General features: G+C 54.5%; 2 protein-coding genes across 3 annotated transcripts; one reads left to right on the forward strand and one right to left on the reverse strand.

The window, feature by feature from the left end:
* Window positions 1-3,657: 3,657 nt before the first annotated feature.
* On the forward strand, window positions 3,658-20,501 carry Dbn1 (drebrin 1). Of its 2 annotated transcripts, XM_078049119.1 has the most exons (15): window positions 3,658-3,909; window positions 8,651-8,706; window positions 9,372-9,484; window positions 9,644-9,718; window positions 9,833-9,979; window positions 10,105-10,182; window positions 10,465-10,616; window positions 10,696-10,759; window positions 16,280-16,339; window positions 16,429-16,552; window positions 17,313-17,450; window positions 17,787-17,957; window positions 18,387-19,075; window positions 19,359-19,461; window positions 19,630-20,501. In XM_078049119.1, exons 1-15 carry the CDS (start codon window positions 3,824-3,826, stop codon window positions 19,698-19,700), a joined length of 2,127 nt encoding a protein of 708 aa, XP_077905245.1. In that variant the 5' UTR covers window positions 3,658-3,823; the 3' UTR covers window positions 19,701-20,501. The 2 variants fall into 2 exon arrangements, with proteins under 2 accessions (XP_077905245.1, XP_077905251.1); XM_078049125.1 differs by lacking the exon at window positions 17,313-17,450 and having other exon boundaries at window positions 3,660-3,909.
* Window positions 20,502-20,800: 299 nt separating this feature from the next.
* Prr7 (proline rich 7, synaptic) lies at window positions 20,801-21,962 on the reverse strand. The gene is made up of 2 exons (XM_005333177.4): window positions 21,547-21,962; window positions 20,801-21,358 (listed from the first exon to the last, which is right to left on the reverse strand). Exons 1-2 carry the CDS (start codon window positions 21,956-21,958, stop codon window positions 20,961-20,963), a joined length of 810 nt encoding a protein of 269 aa, XP_005333234.1. The 5' UTR covers window positions 21,959-21,962; the 3' UTR covers window positions 20,801-20,960.
* Window positions 21,963-21,994: the final 32 nt, after the last annotated feature.

Raw genomic sequence — 21,994 nt, forward strand, 5'->3', positions numbered from 1 at the left:
GGTTTGGTATGCTGAAGTGACCCAAGAAAGACCTGGCTTCCCAAGTACCTAGGTTCAATCTTAAGTAAGAAAGAAATTTTTAAAATCCCTATCTAGACTTTATCACTCACTAACTATATGCTTCTGGGCGAGTCACTGTCCCTCTCTGAACCTCAGTTTTCCCATCCGTTAAATAATAATAACAGCTAATACACCCATAACACCTACTATGTACTATTACCATTTTAAGCACTTTCTAGATCCTTTTTAAAAATCCTCAAGCTGGGGCTGGGGTTCTGGCTCAGTGGTAGAGCGCTTGTCTCACATACATGGGGCGCTGGGTTGGATCCTCATCACTGCATAAATAAATTAATTAAAGATATTGTGTCCATCTACAACTAAAAATTAAAAAAAAAAAAATCCTCAAGCTGGGACTGGGAATGTAGTTCAGTGGAAGTGCTTGCCTAGGACTCATGAGGTCCTGGGTTCAATCCCCAGCATCGCACACACTTGCAAAAAACAAAACAAAACAAAAAAACCTCAAAGCAGGGTTACAGTTAGCAGGGCCCAGCAGAGGCAGGGCCGGGGGTGGGGCATCAGGCTAGTCAGGAGCAGAGCTAATGTGGTGAATGAAAGTGATTGGCCCAATGCCAAGGGCGGATGCCTGGGAAGTGCTGTGAGCTTTGTAACAATGAGGGGGCACTTTTGAAGGTATGCTGGGTAGAATCTTGCAGAGGCATGATGAGACCAGAGAAGGCTTAACCAGCTGATGCTGAAAAAGTCCTACAGCCCACATGCCTCCCCTCAGCCTCAAAGCCTTCCCTAAGAGATGTGGAGGAACACAAAACTGGAAGGTGGGGGTGGAGGGCAGGGCTGCCAGGAGGAAGGGAGAGAGTTCCCATTTTATCCTCACCACAGGTTCTCAAAAGGAAACTCAGAGAGGGGAAGGATTTCACTCAAGGCACACAGCAAGGAACCACTTTCTGGATCCAAACCCTCCTGGTTCTCATCTGCTCAACTCTGGGGTCCCAGAAGCCATTGGACCAGCATCCCTGTATGTGGGGAGCTCTTGGGGTGGGAGAGACCAACATGTCAGTGACTTGAAGGGTGATCAACACTGGCAGGTGGCAGATACAAAGGCTTAGTGGGAGGACCTCGAAGGAGGCACCCACCAGCATGCCACCTCTGAGACAGTGTGTGCATTTGGGGGGCAGCTGGTAACTGAAAGGAGGCATGTTCTCAGAGGACAAAGTGACTAGTGGTCATCCACTCCCACAGTCAAGGAAACTGAGGACTACAATGGTCCACTGAATTTGGCAATATAGGGAGACCATACAGGGGGACCTTGACTGAAGCACTGCCAGGAAACACAGGGAAGAGAAGACAAGTTACAGGTGAGAGACATTTGTATAAATCCTATACAAATTTTACGCTGAAGACGATGTGGAAGGTTGAAGGGTGAGGTGTGTCCTCCAGGATGTGCAAACAGGGGACCTCCCCCCTCACTCCTCTGAAAACAGGGAAAACTGGGTCTCGGGTTTATGGGAACTCTCTTTATGTAAATATAAAACTTTTTTTTCTTTTTGTAGTGCTGGGGATCTAACCCCAGGCCGCCTGCATGCTAGGCAAGCACTCTACCACTGAGCTACACCCCCAGTCCTAAAACTGTTCTTAAATAGAAAGTTTATTTAAAAATATAAATGGCAAGAGGTGAGAGTGGGTGTGGCTGGAGAGAGTCAGTAGGAGGCTGGTGGGGAGGCAGGAATTTGGGGGAGAGCTTTGATGACTACGCACATAGGGCTTCTGTTTTTTTGGATGTGAAATTGAGTGAGCAGGAGGCCAAGAAGGGACACGATCCGGGGGCGGGGGAAGTGGGAGGAGCTGTGAGCTAGGACCAAAGGAAGCAGGAAGGGGCTGAGGCCAGAGATGCAGATGCCTAGCCATCTGCCTCCCCATCTCAGACACCCCAGGGCCCTTGCTATAAGTTCTTCTCCCTCCCCAGAATCCTATTCTTCGTGCCTAATGATGGAAGAAGCTTGAAGCTCTGTCCTCCCCAAGGATCCTTACCCTTTCCCTTCCTGGCCTGGGCCACCCAGTCCCTTAGTGATTTCCAATTGCATTTCAACTGCACCTACTGGCCATTGAGGTCTAGAGCAGAGGGCCTGAGTCTGACCCTGCCTGGCTTTCACTCTGAAAAACTGCCAAGGCCAGATGTCCATGAGCACAGTAAGTACCAAGAGTTCCTGAGGCAGGGACCTGTGATACATTTTGAGTTTAAAAGAGTCCCCTTACTCTAAAGTGCTGGTGTGAATGCACACACTGCTGTCCTCTTAGTACAGCCTATTATTCAACTCAGGCGTAGCTGGAATCACATCCTCACCCCCCCACCAGAATGAACCAGGTGAAGTTTGTGCTGTTTCCTCGCTGGGAAGATAGGGTTGGGATGTTTCACTGTCATGGAAAAAGCTTCTGAGAGGACTGGGGTCAGCTCAGTGATAGAGTGCTTGTCTAGCTTCTTTGAGACATTGGATTGGATTCTCAGCACCAAATGTAAATAAAGGTCCATTCTGAGAGCTGTGGAGGGTTTCAACCCCCACCCTCACCCCCGCCTTCAGCAAGGAATAGAGCTGCTGCAGGAGGCCCTGGCAGTGGTGTCCACTTTTCACCAAGGAACTTCTCTGAGGCCTCAGTGCCTTTTGTGCATAGAGCTTTGAGAAGTAAGGAGGCCAGGAGGCTAGCCATGGACTGTCCCTGGAGGAGCTCTGCTCTGAGAGTCTGAGGTTAGATGCTGCTTCTGGGACTCTACTTGGGATTCCTCTGGGAGGTGTGAGGCTTAGGGGAGAAGACTAGATCTTCTAGGCTGGTCCTACCAAGGAGGGTACAGGCATGGATGGAGAAAGCTGTTGAGAATGGCAGATGATTAGCTGATGGGGCTGGGAATGGCCTGAGTAGGTCTTGGACAGGAATGGAGAATTGTAGTTAGGAACTGGGATAGGGATGGGACTAGGATAGGCTGGACTGAGGGATGGGAGTGGCAAATAGGTGGAGGTGTGTAATGCTGAGCAGTGGGCTGGGAATGGGGCTGGAGTTGGGATAGGAAAGAATTGGGTTGGATATGGAATTGGACCACAGAGGGTACTGGATAGTGATGGGGATGACTCGGAATGAGTCTTGAAGAGAGGAGATGGGCTGCAGGCAGGTTAGAGGTGGGCTGGCATGTGAATTGTGTGGGGACTAAGAGTTGGGAAATGGGTTTAACATGGGGTAGGACAGACCTGGGAGTGGGGTGAGGCTGGATTGGAGATAAGTGAAGCAAGGGGGCGCTGAACCCGTTGAGCGGTGAGAGATGGGAGAAGAGAGGGACGACGCTGGGGCTGGGTGAGTTTGGAATCTTGGTGAGGTGGGGACCTGCTGAATTGGGGGCTGAGAAAACTGTGAGCGCCTAGGTTGGGGACAGGCACAAGGTAGGTGAGGATAAGGGGCGTATGTGGGACGGGCCCTGGGAGCAGAAAGGCAGATCGCATTCAGGGTGCCGCCCCGCGGGACTGTAGGCGATGGGCTTGGGGGCGCCCCGGGGCAGGCCGGGAAGGGGGGGCGGACCTCCCCCTGGGCCGGGCCGGGGCGGCGCTAGGACCGAGCGAGCGGAGGGAGCGAGCCGGGCGGAGCCAGCGCCCCCCGCCCCCCGCCGGCCGGCTCCCCTCCCCCGGCCGCTGGCTCGCTCGGCTCGCAGCGCTGCAGAGGCTCCGAGGCGGCGGCAGCGGCGACTCCCTCTTTTCCTCCCTCCTGCGTCCGTCGGTCCGTCCGTCCGTGCGTCTGTCTGTTCGGCCCCGGTCCGGCCCGAAGCATGGCCGGCGTCAGCTTCAGCGGCCACCGCCTGGAGCTGCTGGCAGCGTACGAAGAGGTGATCCGGGAGGAGAGCGCGGCCGACTGGTGAGCCCCCCGCCCCCGCCCCCGGCCCCTTTGTCCCCGCGTCGCCGCCGCCGCGGCCGCCGCCGCGCCTTTGTTTCCCTCCGTCCCCGCGGTCCCGCAGCCGGGAAGGGAGGGGGAGACCCCGAAATGGTGCATCGGGGCCGGGAGGGTCAGGGAGGGGCTGCCTTTGTGCGCGCCGGGGGAGGGGCCGGGCCGGGCCAGGCGGAGCACTGCCGGGTCCCGAGCGCCCGGAGGCGGCCCCAATCGCGCGGTGGGAACAGTGACTGGACTTGGGCCGGATAGACACGGGTCCAGATGTGTGACCCCGGGCCGCATGGCCCTGCAAGAGCCCATCCCCCTTCCCTCCCTGCCCCCTCCACGGGCCCGAGGGACAGGTGTGCACCGGCCGGCCAAGGGCACCTTCGCCACCTTAGAGCGGGCGAGGACCGGGCGGGGACGGGGCGGGGACCGAGCTAGCGGAGCCAGCGCAGCCTGCCTGGCCCAGCCCGGCCCGGCCACAGCACAAAGAAAAGCTAGGACGGGGGAGGAGCAGAGCCGGTTGGGGGCCAGGGCGCCCCGCCCACCGGGGGCTTCTCGGGAGTTGGCAGCTCCTATCCCCTAACCTGGGTTGGGGTGTTGTGGAAGGAGGTTCACTGCCACATGGCGACCGCGAAATGACTCCTTTACCCCTCGAGCGTAGCGGAGGAGGAGGCAGGGATGAGCCCTCCTTTCCCCAACTTGAAGGGGATTGCAGGGACTGGGCTGCTGGGCTGGGGGAGACCAAGGGGACGAGCTGCTGGTCTAGGGGGCCCACTGGAAGGAAGCATTCAAAGAGGAAGAAGGATGAGGAGATGCACTGGGTCCCTAACCCTTTCACCCAGCAGCTAGAGGCGGTGAGCTCCTGATGGGGGGAGGAGCTGGGCTGCCTCTCTCCCCCTCCCCAGCTGTTGTCTTCTCCTGAACTGGGGGAGGGGACAGGCCACCTGCTTTGGAGTTAGAGACCCCAGGGTGGCAACAAAGCCAAGGGATTCCATACTGCCCCATCCTGGACTCATCATCCCTCAGAAAACATTCTTCTCCTGGGACAGGTGCCCATTTTGTTCCTAGACCTCCTCCCCCTGGCAGGCAGGAAATAGGCTCTTCTCAAGGAAATTGAGGCACAGAGAAAGGGCATGTCTGAAGGAAGCCAATTAGAGTGGCCTTATCTTCACCCTGGGAGGGCGTCTAGGTAGGGACACTGACCTGGGGGCTGGAGGAGGGGACAAGATAGCCAGGCGTCCATGCCTTGGTACTGCAGCACTGGCTGGCAGCCAGGCCTGGAGGGATGGACTTGGGAGACAAGCTCTCATGTCCTACAGGTCAGTCACAGGAGAGGCCAACACAGGCTAAGCAGGCAGGCGGCCCACCCGTTGTCCCAGCCCTGACCCTGGGGGGCTGAGATCATGGGAGGAGTTCTGGGCAAGTAGCTGTCTTGGCCTGGTGGAAGATCTGGACTTGGGATATAGCCCTGCCTAGGGAAAGACACAGTGTGCCCCAGAATGCCTCCTCGTTGGGGGTCTTCTACCAACATACTACTTGCCCCTAAATCCTCTAGAGTGGAGATCTGGCAGCCCAACACTGGGGCCAGCTAGCTGTTGCTGCACAACATGCTGCTCAGCAGAGGTCTGGGCTCCTACCACCCAGAAGCTTCCATGTGGCCAAAGGGAGTTATTCATCCCTGGTGCGTCAGCCCCCATCTGGGTTGTGTGTGGGACACACACAGATGCATATATGCTCCCTCGCATAGACACACATTTGCTCACTCCCAAGAGCCCAGATAGCATTCTGAAGGGTGTGAGGATCCCATTCTATGTGTAGGGACATGAGTATCCCCAGAACCAGTTCTGTGAGATTTCAAGACTCAGGGCAGACCCTGTACTTAGAGTGCAGAGAGTGGGGGTATTTTAGGTAAAACTGCTACCTGGGCAAAGGGAATTTGGTGCTGCCCTTTCCTTTAAATAGAGTGGAGTGGGGTTGAGAATAGCTCACATTAGGTGGTGGGATCTTTGAAATGGACCACTGCCTCCACACTGGGAGCCGAACACCCAGGAAGAAGTCAGGCTGTGTATGTAGTAGGAAATACCAGTCCCTGGTTGTGATATGACTCACCGTGCGACCACATGCAAGTTCCTGCTTCTCTCTGGTGTGCTTTTTTTTTTTTTTTTTTTGGTACCAAGGATTGAACCTAGGGACACTTAACCACTGAGCCACATCCCCAGCTCTTTTTATTTTTTATTTTGAGTCAGGATCTTGATAAGTTATTTAAGGCCTTCTTAAATTACCGAGGTTGGCTTTGAACTTGCAATCCTCCTGCCTCAGCTTCCTGAATCACTGGGATTACAACGTGCCCCACCACACCTGGCTCTGGTGCTCTTGAAAAGAAGAGGGGATTGGGCAAAATCATATCTGAAATTCCTAAGGGCTTTCTAGCTCTACTATCCTAAGAACACAATGGTCCTAACGGGTCCTGTGCCTCCCACCCCTCAGCTGGCCCCAGGATTTCCCTGGAGCTGCCACAGTCCAGCTCCCACTTCTGGCCTGGAAGATTTCTAAGCATTTGTATCAACATTGCAAATACCTATGGTGCTACTCTGTGTTGGACCTAGGACCAGAGAGCAATATGCGTAAGCTGAGCCAGATTTTCTGCCTTTGTGGGAAGTGTCTGGGTTAGTGTCTGTCTCTAGGGTTTGAGGTTGGGCAGATGTGTAGATTCAGGGTCTCCCTCCTCCCATCCTCTTTCCCTAACTCCTACTGCCCAGGCCTAGGTTGCCTCTGATATGTTAAAGAAGCGCTGATCCAGCAGGGTGGTTGGTCCAGGTGCCTCTTGTGTCCCTGCTGGGGTGTGGTAGGTGTTCTGGGGAGATATAGTTCAGGGTGAAGCTGCTGACTGTCTCCAGCTAGCACTGACTGTCCTGCAGGTCTAGCCCTGGATGTGAAGTGAACCACATATGCAAAGGCTCCAGGGTGGGAAGCATCCAGAACGATGTTTGGGATCAGGGAGCCATCCAGCGTGGCTCAGATGACTGATATGAATACAGATGGGCATTGGGATAGAAAGGCAGGCTGGGGGAAGCTGAGGGATGAAAGCTGGCCGAAGCAGTTGAATTTAGGGATGGTTTCTGCTGGGGGAAGTCTGTGGCCATAGCATGAAAATGTAGCTGGTGGGAGGTGGGTAGGCAGGGATGGAAGATAGAAGGGACGTCAGAGAGCCTGGGCAGGGCTGAGACAAGTAGCCTGTCTCAGAGCCATGCTGTCTAGAGCAGGGTCTGGTTCCTGGGCTTCACTTCAGTTTCTCATCTTTGTGGGGAGAGGTGTACACTCCATTTCTGAGGGCCCTTTGTTCCCAGCGGTGAGTTAGGGCAGCGTCAGACAGGTGGTGGGACAGCTGTGCTGGGAAGCAGCTGTCAGGGCAGCCACTGGGACAACAGTTGCACCAGGACCTCCCAGCCCTGCAGCCCACCTGTGTCTCTTTCTGGACGGAGGGAGGGGCTGGGATGCCATTTGGCCCTGGCAACAACTTGTGCCAATCTCTTGGGGTGGAGCCAGACTCTCTCCTTCTTTCCCTCCCTCCTTCCCTCCCTCCTCTTCCTTGCCTCCTGCCCTTCTTCCTTCCCTTTCTTCCTCCTGCCCTCCTTTTCTCCTGTCATCCCTCAGTTCTCTCCTTCTCCTGCAGCTCTCTCCTCCTCCTCTTCCCCTCCTTTTCTCTTCCTTCACTCCTCCTGCCTAGGCATTAGGCAAATGGGATTGGGGGAAGGATTTGAACCCTTCTGAACCTCAGGGACAAGGCCATTCTTCTTGACCAAGGCCTCCTGTCCCAGTGGGTCCCCAGCCTGTGCCTGCTTTGGGACCCGAGGTCGATCTGCATTCCCTTCCTGGAGATGGATGCTATGCCACTGCCACCTAGGGAATGAAAGAGCCTGGGAAGGAAAAAACTAGGGAGGAGGAGGAAGGAGGAAGGCTGCTGGGTCAGCTTTCCTGCAGGCAGAAAGACCGGCAGTCCCAGGAGGCCTCAGCCAGGGCGGAGGCAGCCTAGGGGCTGGAAGGCCAGGAGAGCACAGCGGAGCCCAGCAGGCCACTCAGGGGCCAGCGTCTGGGAGGGAGTGACCATAGTGACCTCATCCCCATTTCAGAGAGGCGGAGATTGAGTCTGAGGGCGGGTCCCCGGGGTCCTTTGTGTTCGAGGAGAATGCAGCTCTGGTGGGCCCGTTCCACTGCCAATTGCTGGGTTACCATGGTTACTGGGGGATGCCCAGTGCTGTGCAAGCACTGAGTTTTCTCTCCTCCTCCTCCCTTCCTGTAGGGGGAGGGGCCGTGGGTACCAAGACACGCGCCAGGTAGATTCCTGGTGCTGGCCAATGGGGGATGAGGATTGTGGTAGCCAGGGAACGGTAACCAAGGAACCGTTGCCTTGGAATCTCCATCGCAAACCAGCTCCACTGAGTTGTGGGCTGCCAGGGCCAGGGCTGGACGCGCTGAGCTCAACTAGGCAGCGATTTCTACCCCCATTTTCGGCTCCCCATCTGACCTGGGCCTCCAGGGTTCTCAGATGCACCCTGCTGGGCTCCAGCCTACAATGGGGCTGGCCTTGTTGTTATGGAGATAACAGAAGCCCTCCCCTGGCCTGGCCTGCTTGGTGTTCCTCTCCGCTCCCCAGTTCCATCCCCACCCAGAATTGGCCGCCTGGGCCCTGACAGTTCTCTGAGCCACCCCTCCCTCTCCCCAGGGCTCTGTACACTTATGAGGATGGCTCAGATGACCTCAAGCTTGCAGCGTCAGGAGGTAAGAATTCCAGCCATTCCTTTGCCTTCCTTTCCACCCCCTCCTCTGGTTGTTTTCTACCCCACCCGCCTGGCTTCCAGCCACCTTCCCGCCTGCATCCAGCAGACCCACACTTGTCTGGTGGTTGTCCTTCCTCTTGTCATCCTTGCAGTCCTCAGAGTGGGGAGGGAGGGAGCCTTGTTTCCTGTTTGTCTTCTGAGAAGGCTCAGAGAGGGAAAATGGCTTGCTCAAAGTCACACAGCCATGAGGGAAGGTTCCTAACAGGGGTGGCCCAGATCAGCCCCACTTTTCCAGAGCCGGAAGATTATTTATTAAGGGAAGCTTTATTTTACCTCATTGGGTAGCACCTGGTGAGAAATGAGGTGTGTGAAGAGTGAAAAATAAGGATGTGTGAAGAACAAACACCTCCTCAGTCCTATCCTGAGTCAGGCCCTGGAGGATTCAGAGACAAAGCTATTTTCTGTTTGCCCCCTCCCCCAATACCAACACAGAACTCTGGGACCTCAGATCAGAGGTCACAAGACCCTGAGGGTTCCTGTAGAGTCCACAAGCTTGGGCGGAGGCAGCCTAGGGGCTGGAAGGTCATCTTTCCTTGGGGTTCCAGGCCCTCTGGGGGGTAAGGCTTTAGGAACTGGAGAGTCCTGACACCCTCCTGATTCCCCCAGAAGGGGGCTTGCAGGAGCTTTCAGGCCACTTCGAGAACCAGAAGGTGATGTACGGCTTCTGCAGCGTCAAGGACTCCCAGGCTGCTCTGCCAAAATACGTGCTCATCAACTGGGTATGCAGCTGTGGGCTGGGGGGCTGAGAGCCTTGGGACAGTCGCACTCTACCCCCTCCACCCCCTGGCGCCATGGGGGAGAATCCCACCAGCCCTGAGGAAGATGACCCAGGCCTTCAGGCACTGCTTACCTCCTGCCCTTCACTGTGTACTTTGCAGGTTGGTGAAGATGTGCCTGATGCCCGGAAGTGCGCGTGTGCCAGCCATGTGGCTAAGGTTGCCGAGTTCTTCCAGGTGTGTGGGGCCTGAGCTCCAAGAGGAAGGGCTGACCACCCAGGACCAGGTCTGTATGCTGGGGTGATGGAGGGAGTCTGGATCCACCCAAACACTGCCTTCTTCTCGCAAAAGGGCGTCGATGTGATTGTAAATGCCAGTAGTGTGGAAGACATCGATGCGGGTGCCATTGGGCAGCGACTCTCCAACGGGCTGGCACGGCTCTCCAGCCCCGTGTTGCACCGACTGCGGCTGCGGGAGGATGAGAACGCGGAGCCTGTGGTCAGTGTGTGCCTGGGTGTTGGCCTTGCCCAGGGGTCTGCCTGCATGGCCTGGCCCCTGCGACCCATCTGCCTAGTCCTCTTAGTCCTCACGCTGTGCTTATGTCAGGGGGTTTGACTCTGCAGGGCACCACCTACCAGAAGACTGACGCAGCAGTGGAAATGAAGCGGATTAACCGAGAGCAGTTCTGGGAGCAGGCCAAGGTGCAGAACCCTGACCCTGGCCTTCAGGCCAGGCTACTCCTCCCACACTCAGCTGGGTAGCTCTGAGTCCCTCCCACTTCAATGGTGTGTCCCATCCACGTGTGTCCCATCCACATGCCGCCATCTCCCCCAGCAGAAAGAGCAAGGTCTTTTGACCTCTGTGCACAGGCTCATCCCTGAATTTCTAGAATGGCCACCTCCTACCCCGTGAGGGGTGGGAAGGAGGGTCAGAGGCTGTCCCCCTGGCTCAGGGTCTACTCTTCTTCTGCACGGGGGATACAGAAGGAGGAAGAGCTGAGGAAGGAGGAGGAGCGGAAGAAGGCCCTGGACGCAAGGCTCAGGTTCGAGCAGGAGCGGATGGAGCAGGAACGGCAGGAGCAGGAGGAGCGTGAGCGGCGCTACCGAGAGCGGGAACAGCAGATCGAGGAGCACAGGTGAGCCCACCCAGCCCAGCAGACTGCCCCCCAGGCCCCAGCCCACCCTGAAGGGAGTGCTTGTGGCTTATCATTGCAGGAGGAAACAGCAGACTCTGGAAGCAGAAGAGGCCAAGAGGCGGTTGAAGGAGCAGTCTATCTTTGTAAGTTCTTGACCTGGGTGTTCCTGAGGATCAGTGGCTTAGAGACAGTGCTGGGTGTTCTGGGGACCTGCTTGAATATGGCTGACGTGGAATGGCTCCTGACATCCCATCCTGTGGGCCTCCTGCCTCTGCCTATGGAAAGTGACTTCCTAGGGAAAGTTTGTTCTCTAGATTGGAAGAGAAAAATCACCCTGATCTGAATACTCACAGGCCCAGCTCCCCCTGCCCCTTCCCCAATAGGGGAGGGGACTCGGGTAGATGTCTACATGGCTCTTGGGGTCCTGAGGCCTGGGCCCCACCCACAAGAGTGCTGTAGAGCCACCTGGGTGAATTCTGGCCAGTGCTTTGAGCACCTATACCCTAGTATGCTTCTTTGGAGCATTCCCTCCTTTCAGGGGTGCTGTCCAAATCTCCAAACATTGGGAATGGCTCATGGTTTTGTGGATTGGTCCCTGGAGTTACATCAGAATGTTTTTCCTGCTGGGGGAGGAGTTCTGGGAATTGAACCCAGGACCTTGAACAGGCTAAGCACATGCCCCACCACCAAGCTACACTCCTAGCCCCTCAATTGAATTTAGAGTTTTGGAAATACCTGAGGTCATTCAGGACTGAGCAAGATATAGTTCAGCAAGAGTGGTGTGGTGATACTTGTTGGAGTGGGACCATCCTGTTGGGCTGTGGGGTCTTGAATGAGTTCCAGGGTCACACCCACAGGAGGCTGAATAGGAGGGGTCAAGACGGTCCTGAGGCATCAGCATTAAGTATCTAGGTCACTCTAGTTGCATCACCGTGGGTGGTAGAGATGGTCTGTGGTGGGTAAACTGAAACCTCAGTATTTCATCCAGCGAACTCTTGCCACCTGTCCTGTACCAGGCATTAGAGACATTATGGAGAACAAGATGGAGGATGTCTTTTTTAAAATTAATGGACTGATTTGTTTTTAATTATGGTGAAACTTACATAATGTAAAATATACCATTTTTGTTTTTTAGTATCTCGAATTGAACACTTAACCACTGAGCCACATACCCAGCTCTTTTTATTTTTTAGTTGAAGACAGTCTCAATAAGTTGCTTAGGGCTTCACTAAGTTGCTGAGGCTGGCTTTGAATTTGAGATCCCTTGCCTCGGCCTCCAGAGTTGCTGGGATTACAGGCATGTACCACCATGCTCAGCTCATTTCAAGCATTTTTAAGTGTACAGTTCAGTAGCATTAAATATATTCACATCATGGTGAATCACCACTGTCCATTTCTTAAGACTCTCTTGGGAAACTGAAACTACCCATTAAACACTAGCTCTCCATTCTCCTGGCCCCAAAGCATCAGGCAAGCACCATTCTACTTTCTGTCTCTGTGAGTTTGACTGCTTTATTCATTTGGCCTTTTGTGACTGGATTTTTACTCAACATAATGTCCTCACATTTCATCCTTATTGTAGCACACATCAGAATTGCCTTCCTCTTAAAAGTGAGTAATATTCCATTATCTGTATACATCACATTTTGTTTGTCCACACGTAGCAAGTTTTTTTTTTTTTTTTTTTTTTTGAAATTTTAATATTTTATTTTTTAGTTCTCGGCGGACACAACATCTTTGTTGGTATGTGGTGCTGGGGATCGAACCCGGGCCGCATGCATGCCAGACGAGCGCGCTACCGCCTGAGCCACATCCCCAGCCCGCAAGTTTTTTTAAAAAAAATATTTTTTAGTTGTCGATGGGCCTTTATTTACTTATATAATATTATTTATATGCAGTGCTGAGAATCAAACCCAGCGCCTCACACATGCTAGGCAAGTGCTTTACCACTAAGCCACAAATCTAGCATAGCAAGGTCTTTTTGATATAGTTTATTTATTTTTTAAATACTTTTTTAGTTGTAGATGGACACAATACCTTTATCTTCTTTCTTTCTTTCTTTCTTTCTTTCTTTCTTTCTTTCTTTCTTTCTTTTTCTTTCTTTTTCTTTCTTTCTTTCTTTCTTTCTTTCTTTTTCTTTCTTTTTCTTTCTTTTTCTTTTTCTTTCTCTTTCTTTCTTTCTTTCTTTCTCTCTCTCTCTCTCTCTCTCTCTCTCTCTCTCTCTCTCTCTCTCTCTTTCTTTCTTTCTTTCTTTCTTTCTAGGTATCGAACCCAGTGCTTAAGCACATATGCACAAAAATAGACAGAATAGTGTATTGACTCCCCTGAGTTAACCTTGCATCTTCCCCAGTTCCTAACACTTTGGGTAAAATCTGAAGGACCTCACATCATTATTTTATAGTTCATCCTGCCATTCAGGTTAGCTCATGTGATAGTGACAGCAGATATTCTAGCAAGTCAGTATAGTGGCATTATGACTTCAGGTCCTTTAAGGAAGGTCCCACATGAAAAAATACTTTCTTTTGGTTTAAGGAGCTGTTCCGCTTTTTTTGGTCCCTCCCACCTTTTCTTTTCGTTTTTTGTTTGTTTGTTTGTTTTGTTTTGTTTTGTTTTTTAGTACCAGGGGTTGAACTCAGGGACACTTAACTACTGAGCCACATCCCCAGCCCTTTTTTTTTTTTTTTTAAAGAGAGAGTGAGAGAGAGGAGAGTGAGAGAGTGAGAGAATTTTAATATTTTTTAGTTCTCGGCGGACACAACATCTTTGTATGTGGTACTGAGGATCGAACCCAGGCCGCACTCACGCCAGGCGAGCGCGCTACCGCTTGAGCCACATCCCCAGCCCCCCCAGCCCTTTTTTAATATTGTATTTTGAGACAGGGTCTCTCCGGGTTGCTTTAGGGCCTTGCTAAGAGGCTGGTTGCTGAGGCTGGCTTTGAACTCACTATCCTTCTGCCTCAGCCTCCCAAGCTGCTGGATTATAGACATGTTCCCCGCCTGGTTCCCAGCCCTTTTTTGTATTTTTTATGTTGAGACAGGGTCTTGCCAAGTTGATTAGAGCCTCACTAAGTTGCTGAGGCTGTCGTAGAACTTGAAGTCCTCCTGCCACAGTCTCTGGGATTACCGGCGTGCACCACCTTGTCTGACTGGGTTCCCTTTTTGCCTGGGCTGTCAGGGGATTCCCATGTGTCTGAAAATGCTAAGGAAATAGTTATGCTCTTGACCTTTATGGTTAACATATTGATCTCTGTCTTCTACCCACAGTTCTTACTAGTTTCAGTGGTGTTCTCACTGTTGTTAGTTAAGCCTTTGTGGTAAGCTACCTCTGGTTTTTCTATTGAATGAGGCAGAGAAACTCTTAAGATTTTAGTAGGCAAGTTTACATTCTAGGTTATATTCTCAAAAAAAAAAAAAAAAAAAAACCTAGTTTCTTCATCATCTTATCTGTAGCTTTTCTCCTCCTCACCAACTCCTCCTGTCTGATTTGCCCCCCAAGCAGCAGGGGACATTAATTAAGGTTTTGGTGTAATGAATTCAGTTGAGCAAATGTACCAACCTGTGCCAACCACTCACACAGTCCCGGATCCTCCTCCTCTGTGCTCATAGGGAATGGGGAAGGTGACTTCAGAAACAGGAAATTAGTTTGTGGTGGATGCTGGGAACACCCTCTGGGGACTCAGAGAAGGAAATAACCTGATGGGGCAGAACTTCTTCCCCAGAAGGCAGTTCCTAAATTGAGGCTGGAACCAGGGCTGGGCTTGGGGCAGGGACCGGGCATTTGGGAGAGGCATGTCAGTGGGAAAGGGCAATGCATGGGGGTGCTGGGACTGCGTCATGCTAAAGACTTCATGTCCACATCTTATGGAGCGCGTGGGGGAGAAGACGGGAGCTAGATCAGGCAGGGGCATGGAAATTTCGACCTATACTGTCTGGATTGTGACATCAACACATGACTAGTGAATTGGGCAGGTGAAGGGCAGTAGGGAGTGGTAGTGACTTCAGAGAACTAATCAGCACATAACCCCTGTCAGGGCAGCTGTGGCATCGCTCTGGCCAGTGACTGCTCTGGGGGCAGGAAGGCGAGTGTGACCAGGACTTTTGGCATTTCAAAGAAACTAGGGGGGCTGGAGATGTGGCTCAAGCGGTAGCGCGCTCGCCTGGGATGCGTGCGACCCAGGTTCGATCCTCAGCACCACATACCAACAAAGATTTTGTGTCCGCCGAGAACTGAAAAATAAATATTAAAAATTCTCTCTCTCTCTCCTCTCTCACTCTCTCTTTAAAAAAAAAAAAAACAAAGAAACTAGGATTCCAATTTCAGTTCAATATGAAACTTTCTGGGGATTTTTTGCTTTTTGTTTTTTGCAGCACTGGGGAAAGAACCCAGGGGTGCTCTGCCACTGAGCTACATCCCAGCCCTTTTATTTTATTTTTATTTTATTTTATTTTTTTTTGAGAGAGAGAATGAGAGAGAATTTTAATATTTTATTTTTTAATTTTCAGCAGACACAACATCTTTGTTTGTATGTGGTGCTGAGGATCGAACCTGGGCCGCACGCATGCCAGGCGAGCGTGTTACCGCTTGAGCCACATCCCCAGCCCTTATTTTTAATTTTGAGAGCTTAATTTTAAGTTGCTCAGGCTGGTTTCAAATTTGTGATCCTCCTGCCTCAGCCTCCTGAGCCCTGGGATAAAAGGCATTTGCCACCATGCCTGACTGAACCTTTCTGATTTTTTTTTTTTTTTTTTTTTTTTAGTTATAGATGGACACAATGCCTTTTTGTTGTTGTTGTTGTTTTGTTTTGTTTTATGTGGTGCTGAGGATTGAAACCAGTGCTCTGCAGGTGCTCTACCACTGAGCTACAACCACAACCCCAAAACAAAGCGTTCTGATTTTTAAGTGGTGATAACTAAAACACTATACCAGCAAAACAAAAGCCATCTGTGGGCCACATTCAGCCAATGGCTCATGATGCCCCTGAGGGATTTTAAGCTAAGAGAAGTTGTGGTGTGGTCTGGATTTTGAAAGGTCTTTTTGGGGCCTTTGGAGACAAATGAAGGGAAGAGAGCAATGTGGCAGGGAATCAGCAAGGAGGCTGTGGCCCTAATATCAAGGTCTAGGTGGCCACAATGGGGGCGTGGTGACTCAGACAATGGGGTAGGACATCAGAGAAAGATAAACTTTAAAACAAGGGGGTGTTTTTAAGCCAGGCACGGTGTCGCATGTCTATAATCCCAACCGCTCAGGAGACTGAGGCAGGAACATCGCAAATTCAAAGCCAGCCTCAGCAAAAGTGAGGCATTTGGAAACCCAGTGAGACCTTGTCTCTATGAATGATATAAAAAAAAAAGGCTGGGGATGAGGCTCAGGGTTCGAGTGTCCCTGAGTTCAATCCCCAGTACCCAAAACAGTTAACTAACTAAATAAATAAAAGAAGGGGGTGTTTTTAGATGGCTCTGTGTGCCTGGTTAGACTTGGGGGTGTGTAAGCAGGGTGCCCAGGGCCTGATCAAAGGCCTTCAGGCCTTCATGGCTGGATGGATAGTAAGGGGAACAGAGGTACCACTTCTGAGACCTTCCTGTTGGATCATGGAAGAGACATGGCCAAGAACCCCTGTGGGGGCGAGTGCCCAGGACACAGGACACTGTCCTTTTGGTTTCCAGGGTGACCAACGGGATGAGGAGGAAGAGACCCAGATGAAGAAATCAGAGTCGGAGGTGGAGGTGAGAGCTGAGCTATAGGGCAGGTGAGATGGGTGAGGGCTGCCTTAGCCTTGCCCAGCCCAGCCCTAATCTTTTCCTGGTGCTCTCAGGAGGCAGCGGCTATTATTGCCCAGCGGCCTGACAACCCACGGGAATTCTTCAAACAGCAGGAACGAGTTGCATCAGCCTCTGCGGGCAGTTGTGATGTGCCCTCGCCCTTCAACCATCGAACAGGTAGTCCTTGGCCCCATCCCTCCTAGACCTCCACTCCTCAGGTTAGGGCCCTGGGCCCCTCTGGGACTCTTTCTTGGAAGAGAAGCCTTGCCCAAGGATCCCTTGGAGAAGGCAAGACTGCTCATACAGCGTGCGTCCACCATGGCTTCCAGGTGGCAGCACCCTGGGCGGGAGCGGGCAGTATGGATGTCGGGCCTTGGCTAAGCAAAGGGTAGTGCTGGAGCCAGTTGCACAGCTGTAGCATGGGCACAGGCCACTGGCAGCAACCCTGCTGGTGGGACTAGGTCTGGCCTGTGGGGCTGTGGGTGCATGTGGGGTGGGCTCTTCCCCTGACCCCAAGTCTGAGCAGCCTGGAACGTGTGCCCAGGGTTCCCTGTTTGGCTTCTACCTGTGCAGCTTCCACCTCCCCCTGAAGCATACCCTTGCACTCCCTGTCTGCTGATCTGAGTATTTGCATCACTGTGTGCCGGGCCCTTTGCTGGAGTCCCAGGGGTGGGGCAGCTGTCCCCAGCTGTGCTACTGCTCAGAGAGGCTGGCTGTGTGTGGCAGGCTTCTGGTGTGGCTGTGTTGTATCTGGTGCTGGTGGGAGGCATCAGATGGCTTGAGGCTGTGGCCCAGCTTGGCTAAATGTGTGCTCTGGCTGAAGGCAGCTTGGACATCCAGGGCCAGCCCCGAGGTCTGGTAAGGCCTTGGGGCGGGGGTAGGGGAGACTGACCCTCTCTTGTCCTCTGTCTCTTTCTCTGTCTGTCTCTCTCGGCAGGTCGTCCGTACTGCCCTTTCATAAAGGCATCGGACAGTGGGCCTTCCTCCTCCTCCTCTTCCTCCTCTTCCCCTCCACGGACTCCCTTTCCCTATATCACCTGTCACCGCACCCCAAACCTCTCTTCCTCCCTCCCATGTAGGTAGCAGCCCCAGGCCTCGGTGGGGGGGTAAGGAGGGCCCCGCTTCCCAGCAGCCCCCTCACCCTCACTCCCCCAGCCTGACTGCTGATCTCTGGTGTTGTCCCCAGAGCAGGTACTGCCTTGCCTCTTATCCCTAGCCTTGTGGGGCGCTGGCCCCCAGGGGCTTGGTTTGCAGGGTCTGGAGCTGTGGTTTGGTCCCTAGGGACCTGGGGAGCTCCCAGCCCCCACCCAGACTCCAAAGATGAGGTGCTGGCCAGACCCCAAGGTGAACAATCCTGGTCCCACCTGGCTCCCCCTACCCTCACTGACCAACCTGGGGGTTTGTTCCACAGGCAGTCACCTGGACAGCCACCGGAGGATGGCACCCACCCCCATTCCTGCCCGGAGCCCATCTGACTCAAGCACAGCCTCCACCCCTGTCACTGAGCAGATTGAGCGGGCCTTGGATGAGGTCACATCCTCACAGCCTCCACCACTGCCACCGCCACCCCCACCCACCCAAGGTAAGAGGGGGCCCACCTGCACTGGATTTCCCATCAGTCTCTGGGCCAGGAACCTTAGGTTGCCAAGGTAACAACTCCCTGGCAGGATCTGGACCCCCTATCACCTTGCACTGCCCTGCAAGGGGCTGCAGGGAAAGTCCTGGTGTTGTGGTCCGGCTGACTCTAAACCACAATGTCTCATGTCTTAAGTGGGAATTGAGCCTTCCTCCCTCCCTGTGCTGCTGCAGAGACACTAAGTAAAGGGATAATGGGGTGCAGTTGGTGCTGAAGTGGGCCCTGTGTGGAGGTCTTTGTGAAGGTGTTCTTTCCCAGAAGTCTCAGACTCTCCGGCTTGTCGGCGGATGGGCAGGGTATTATAGAGCAGCCCATCAGGGTCTCCGTCCTTCCCTCCAGGGATCTGATTGTACATGTCTCCTCTATTGGTCACAGAGACCCAGGAGCCCAGCCCCAGCCTGGACAGAGAAGAGACCAGCAAGGAGGCCAGAGAAGCAGCCGCTCCTCAGGCCTGGGCCAGCCCCATGGAGGAAGCCCCTCAGGCACAGGAGCCTCCCCTGGGGCAAGGCAGCCCCTTGGAGGACTTGATGTTTGTGGAGTCTCCAGAGCAGGCTGTCCTGGCTGCCCCTGTGGAACCTACCACAGCTGACCCCTCAGTAGCCGACACCCATGCAGCTGACACCATTGAAACTGCCACTGCCACCGCTGACACCACTGTTGCCAACAATGTCACCGCTGACACTGCCAGCCTCAATGACCTATGGCCTGGCAATGGGGAAGGGGCCTCAGTACCCCCCACTGAGCCTAGGGCCCCCACACCACCCTCAGGCTCTGAGGTCGCCCTGGCAGAGGTGCCTCTGCTGGATGAGGTGGCTCAGGAGCCACTGCCACCAGCAGGTGAAAGCTGTGCCAACCTTCTCAATTTTGATGAGTTGCCTGAGCCACCAGCTACCTTCTGTGACCCAGAGGAGGAAATAGAAGGGGAACCTCTGGCTGCTCCCCAGGCCCCAACTCTGCCCACAACTCTAAAGGAGGTGGACCAGGAGCCAGAGCCAGAGCAGGAGCTAGAGCCGGAACCCCATCTGCTGACTAATGGCGAGACCACCCAGAAGGAAGGGACCCAGGTGGGGCATGGGCAGCCCGATGGGAATGGGGAGGGCTCCAGCAGGAGGCTGATTTTGCTTGCAGCAGTACCCACCTTTCTCTGTGACCCATATTACTAGGGGAAGCTCCATTCCACTCCCCCCTCCCTAGGCCAGCTCTGCTTTTTGTTCCCAAGGCAGGCATCCATGTTTCCTTGGCAACCACTGATGGGATCATTGGTTGCTGAGGAAACTGGCTCAGTCCTGATAGGTCAGCACTAGTTCTGGTAGGTGGGGCCTAGTGACGGGGCTTTTTCTCCTGCAGGCCAGTGAAGGGTACTTCAGTCAATCACAGGAGGAGGAATTTGCCCAATCGGAAGAACTGTGTGCAAAGGCACCACCTCCTGTGTTCTACAATAAGCCTCCAGGTAGTACTGGGATGGATGATGGGGAGGAATTCAGGTGAGGGTGCCGGGGTTTGAGTGTGGGTCAGCATTATCCCCTGCACCAAACAGCTGGCACAGGTCCTGGAGGTTGGGGGACACAGTCATGGATCTGCTGGCCATCTTAACTTATGTCCTCTCCCCAAATCATAGAAATCGACATCACCTGCTGGGATGCAGACCCAGTACCAGAAGAGGAGGAGGGCTTCGAGGGTGGTGATTAGTAGTGGTGCCTGCCCTCTGGCTTCCTCGCCAAGACTGCCCTCACCAAGGCTACTCACTTGCGCCGGCCTCTGGCCAGACGGCCCACAGCGCCTGCATTTGCAGCAGCTCCGCCTGGCACCCACTCTGGATTCTGGTCCTGGCCGGGGACTTGTCTGCTTCCCTACCCACAGGGCCTTTTACAGCTTTTCTTTTCTTTTTTTTAAAGTTGATAGGAGACTTGTACAGTTGACTGGTTTTCTTCCCGTTGGTAGTTGAGACGCTGTTGCAAATTCCACCCCTCCCCACCGAGTCCAGATTGTAGCTTAGTCTTCCCCGCTCAACTGGCGGGGTGGAGGCCTGGGGCCTGGTGTGGGGAGAGCTCCAGTGGGAATACGTGCCCCACCCGTTTTCCTAGTTTTATGTTTCTCGGAAAAATATCACTTTGTATTCTCTGTCCAGGGCTTCAGATATTTTGCACGAATTTTAAAACATGGCAATAAATGGCTCGTGGGCTCTGGCTCCCTGGGACCCCCTCCCTGCCCTTCTCTTGACCCCTTCCTGCCTGACTCAAAGGAAGTAGCAGGCCCAGCTGGGGCCCCTCGGCTTCCCCGCCCTCTCCTGCCGGGCAGGTCCCAGGCTGGAGGCCCTAGGCCCTAGGTGTGATTCAGGTCAGGGCTATGGTTGGGGCCCAGGGGTTGGGTGGCCCCTTCCCAATTCTTTCCTCTTTGCTTGGGTTCCTTTTTCAGTAACTGTTTTTTTGGAAAGCACAAACTTCTGTAACGGGTCGTGCTCATGTCTGTTAATAAAGAAATCCAGATCCCTTCGGGCCTGCTGCTCTGGGCCTCTAGGGGCTGATCTGGCCTGGGCTGCCTGCCTGAGCTAATCCCATTCCCAATTCCTCCTACCATAGAGGGTGCAGTGGGCCCAGCACCTGCTTCCAGCGGGAGCCCTAACCCTGATCTCAAAGACAGGCTAAATGGGGTTTGAGGCCCCCCAGATGAACCAGTTTCTGGTCAGGCCAGCTTGTAGCGAAAATGCGGGATCAGGTCCCTTCCTGCTAAGGCCCCGGGCATGGCTGGTCACCAGAACCTCGGGCGCAAGCAGCGGGTGTCCCTTCCGCTTGTACCAAAGCAGATCACACACCTTTATTATCCTCAAAATGTAACAAACGGGGTAAGAAATCCCTCCCCCCCACACCCCGCAGTCCAAGGGAAGCATTTAAAAAGCCCCGCAGTCAGGCCAGGAGTCCGCCGGTGGGGCCCAGGACGCCGGGCGCCCCTCTATACGGCTGTAGTCCTCCCGAACAAGGGGATGGAGACCGGCAGGCGCCAAGCTCCGTGCTCCAGGGGCTCGCGGCTGCTGAGCTCTGAGTCGGTCCAGCTGGGGAAGACCCGGCGGCCGCGGTCGGCCTGCAGACAGAGGGCAGGGCAGGGGGCTGCGGGCCGCGGGGCACTGGGAAGGTGCAGCGCCGAGGTGTAGCCCCGGTCCAGGAAGAGCGGCTTGTAGCTAGGCGGCGGCTGCTCCTGTTTCTCCGCGCTGTCGCGGCGGCTCAGAAAGGGCGTGACGATCTTGCGGTAGAGGCCGCGCGTGTCCGTGAGCACCTCGCTGTAGGGCGGCGGCGGCTCGGCCATCAGCACCGCCTCTTCGTAACACGGTGGCTTGGACATGTCCGATTCTGCTGCGGAACGAGAAGCCGTCCAAGGTGGTGAGGCCACCGGTCCCCAGCCTCCCGCAGAAGCCTTGGCCATCCGCCCGCCCCAGCCCAACCCTCCTCCCGGATGCGTGGGGGCTGCGGGAGTCTGCTCCTGCTGAGGTCCCGCCCACTCCTACTGCCAGCGATAGGTCCTAGCTGAAGAGTGGACTTACCTTGGCGCGGATAGCTCCAGGGCCGGGGCGGCACCGATAGGTGCGGCGGTGGCGGGTGCGGCAGCGCGTGATGGTGAGAGTGCGGGTGTGCGTGTGGCTGCGCGGGCCCGTGATGCAGCAGCGGGTGAACGTGCACGTGCGGGTGCGCGTGCGCCGGCGCCTCCAGGCGGCCGCGGTGCGGTGGTGGAGGTGGCGCCAGGCCCGGGGGACTCCCAGCCATGCTGCCCTCAAGCTCCAGGGGCTCCAGCTCTAGGGCACGCAGATTCTGCTCGCGCAGTCGCTCCTCCTGGCGCCGTTTAAGGCGGCGGCGCAGGAAGCTGCAGAAGCAGCAGAGCAGGACGATGAGACCCCAGATGAGCCAGAAGCCGGCGAAGCACGTGAGGAACGTGTAGGTGCCCTGAGACATCACCATGGCGGCGGTGCGGGCGGTGGGTTCTCAACAGCTTCA

Source organism: Ictidomys tridecemlineatus, chromosome 1 (genome assembly GCF_052094955.1).
Source record: "Ictidomys tridecemlineatus isolate mIctTri1 chromosome 1, mIctTri1.hap1, whole genome shotgun sequence".
Classification (NCBI taxonomy): Eukaryota; Metazoa; Chordata; class Mammalia; order Rodentia; family Sciuridae; genus Ictidomys; species Ictidomys tridecemlineatus.

What these genes read in the sequence shown, in the direction of transcription:
- Dbn1 (XM_078049119.1), top strand. Translation starts at nt 3,824, where the DNA reads ATGGCCGGCGTCAGCTTCAGCGGCCACCGCCTGGAGCTGCTGGCAGCG. An exon ending in AGGTTGCCGAGTTCTTCCAG is followed by an intron (nt 9,719 to 9,832) that starts GTGTGTGGGGCC and finishes TTCTCGCAAAAG; the next exon opens with GGCGTCGATGTGATTGTAAA. An exon ending in TGAAGGAGCAGTCTATCTTT is followed by an intron (nt 10,760 to 16,279) that starts GTAAGTTCTTGA and finishes TTTGGTTTCCAG; the next exon opens with GGTGACCAACGGGATGAGGA.
- Prr7 (XM_005333177.4), bottom strand. Translation starts at nt 21,958, where the DNA reads ATGGTGATGTCTCAGGGCACCTACACGTTCCTCACGTGCTTCGCCGGC. An exon ending in CTGGAGCTATCCGCGCCAAG is followed by an intron (nt 21,359 to 21,546) that starts GTAAGTCCACTC and finishes CTCGTTCCGCAG; the next exon opens with CAGAATCGGACATGTCCAAG.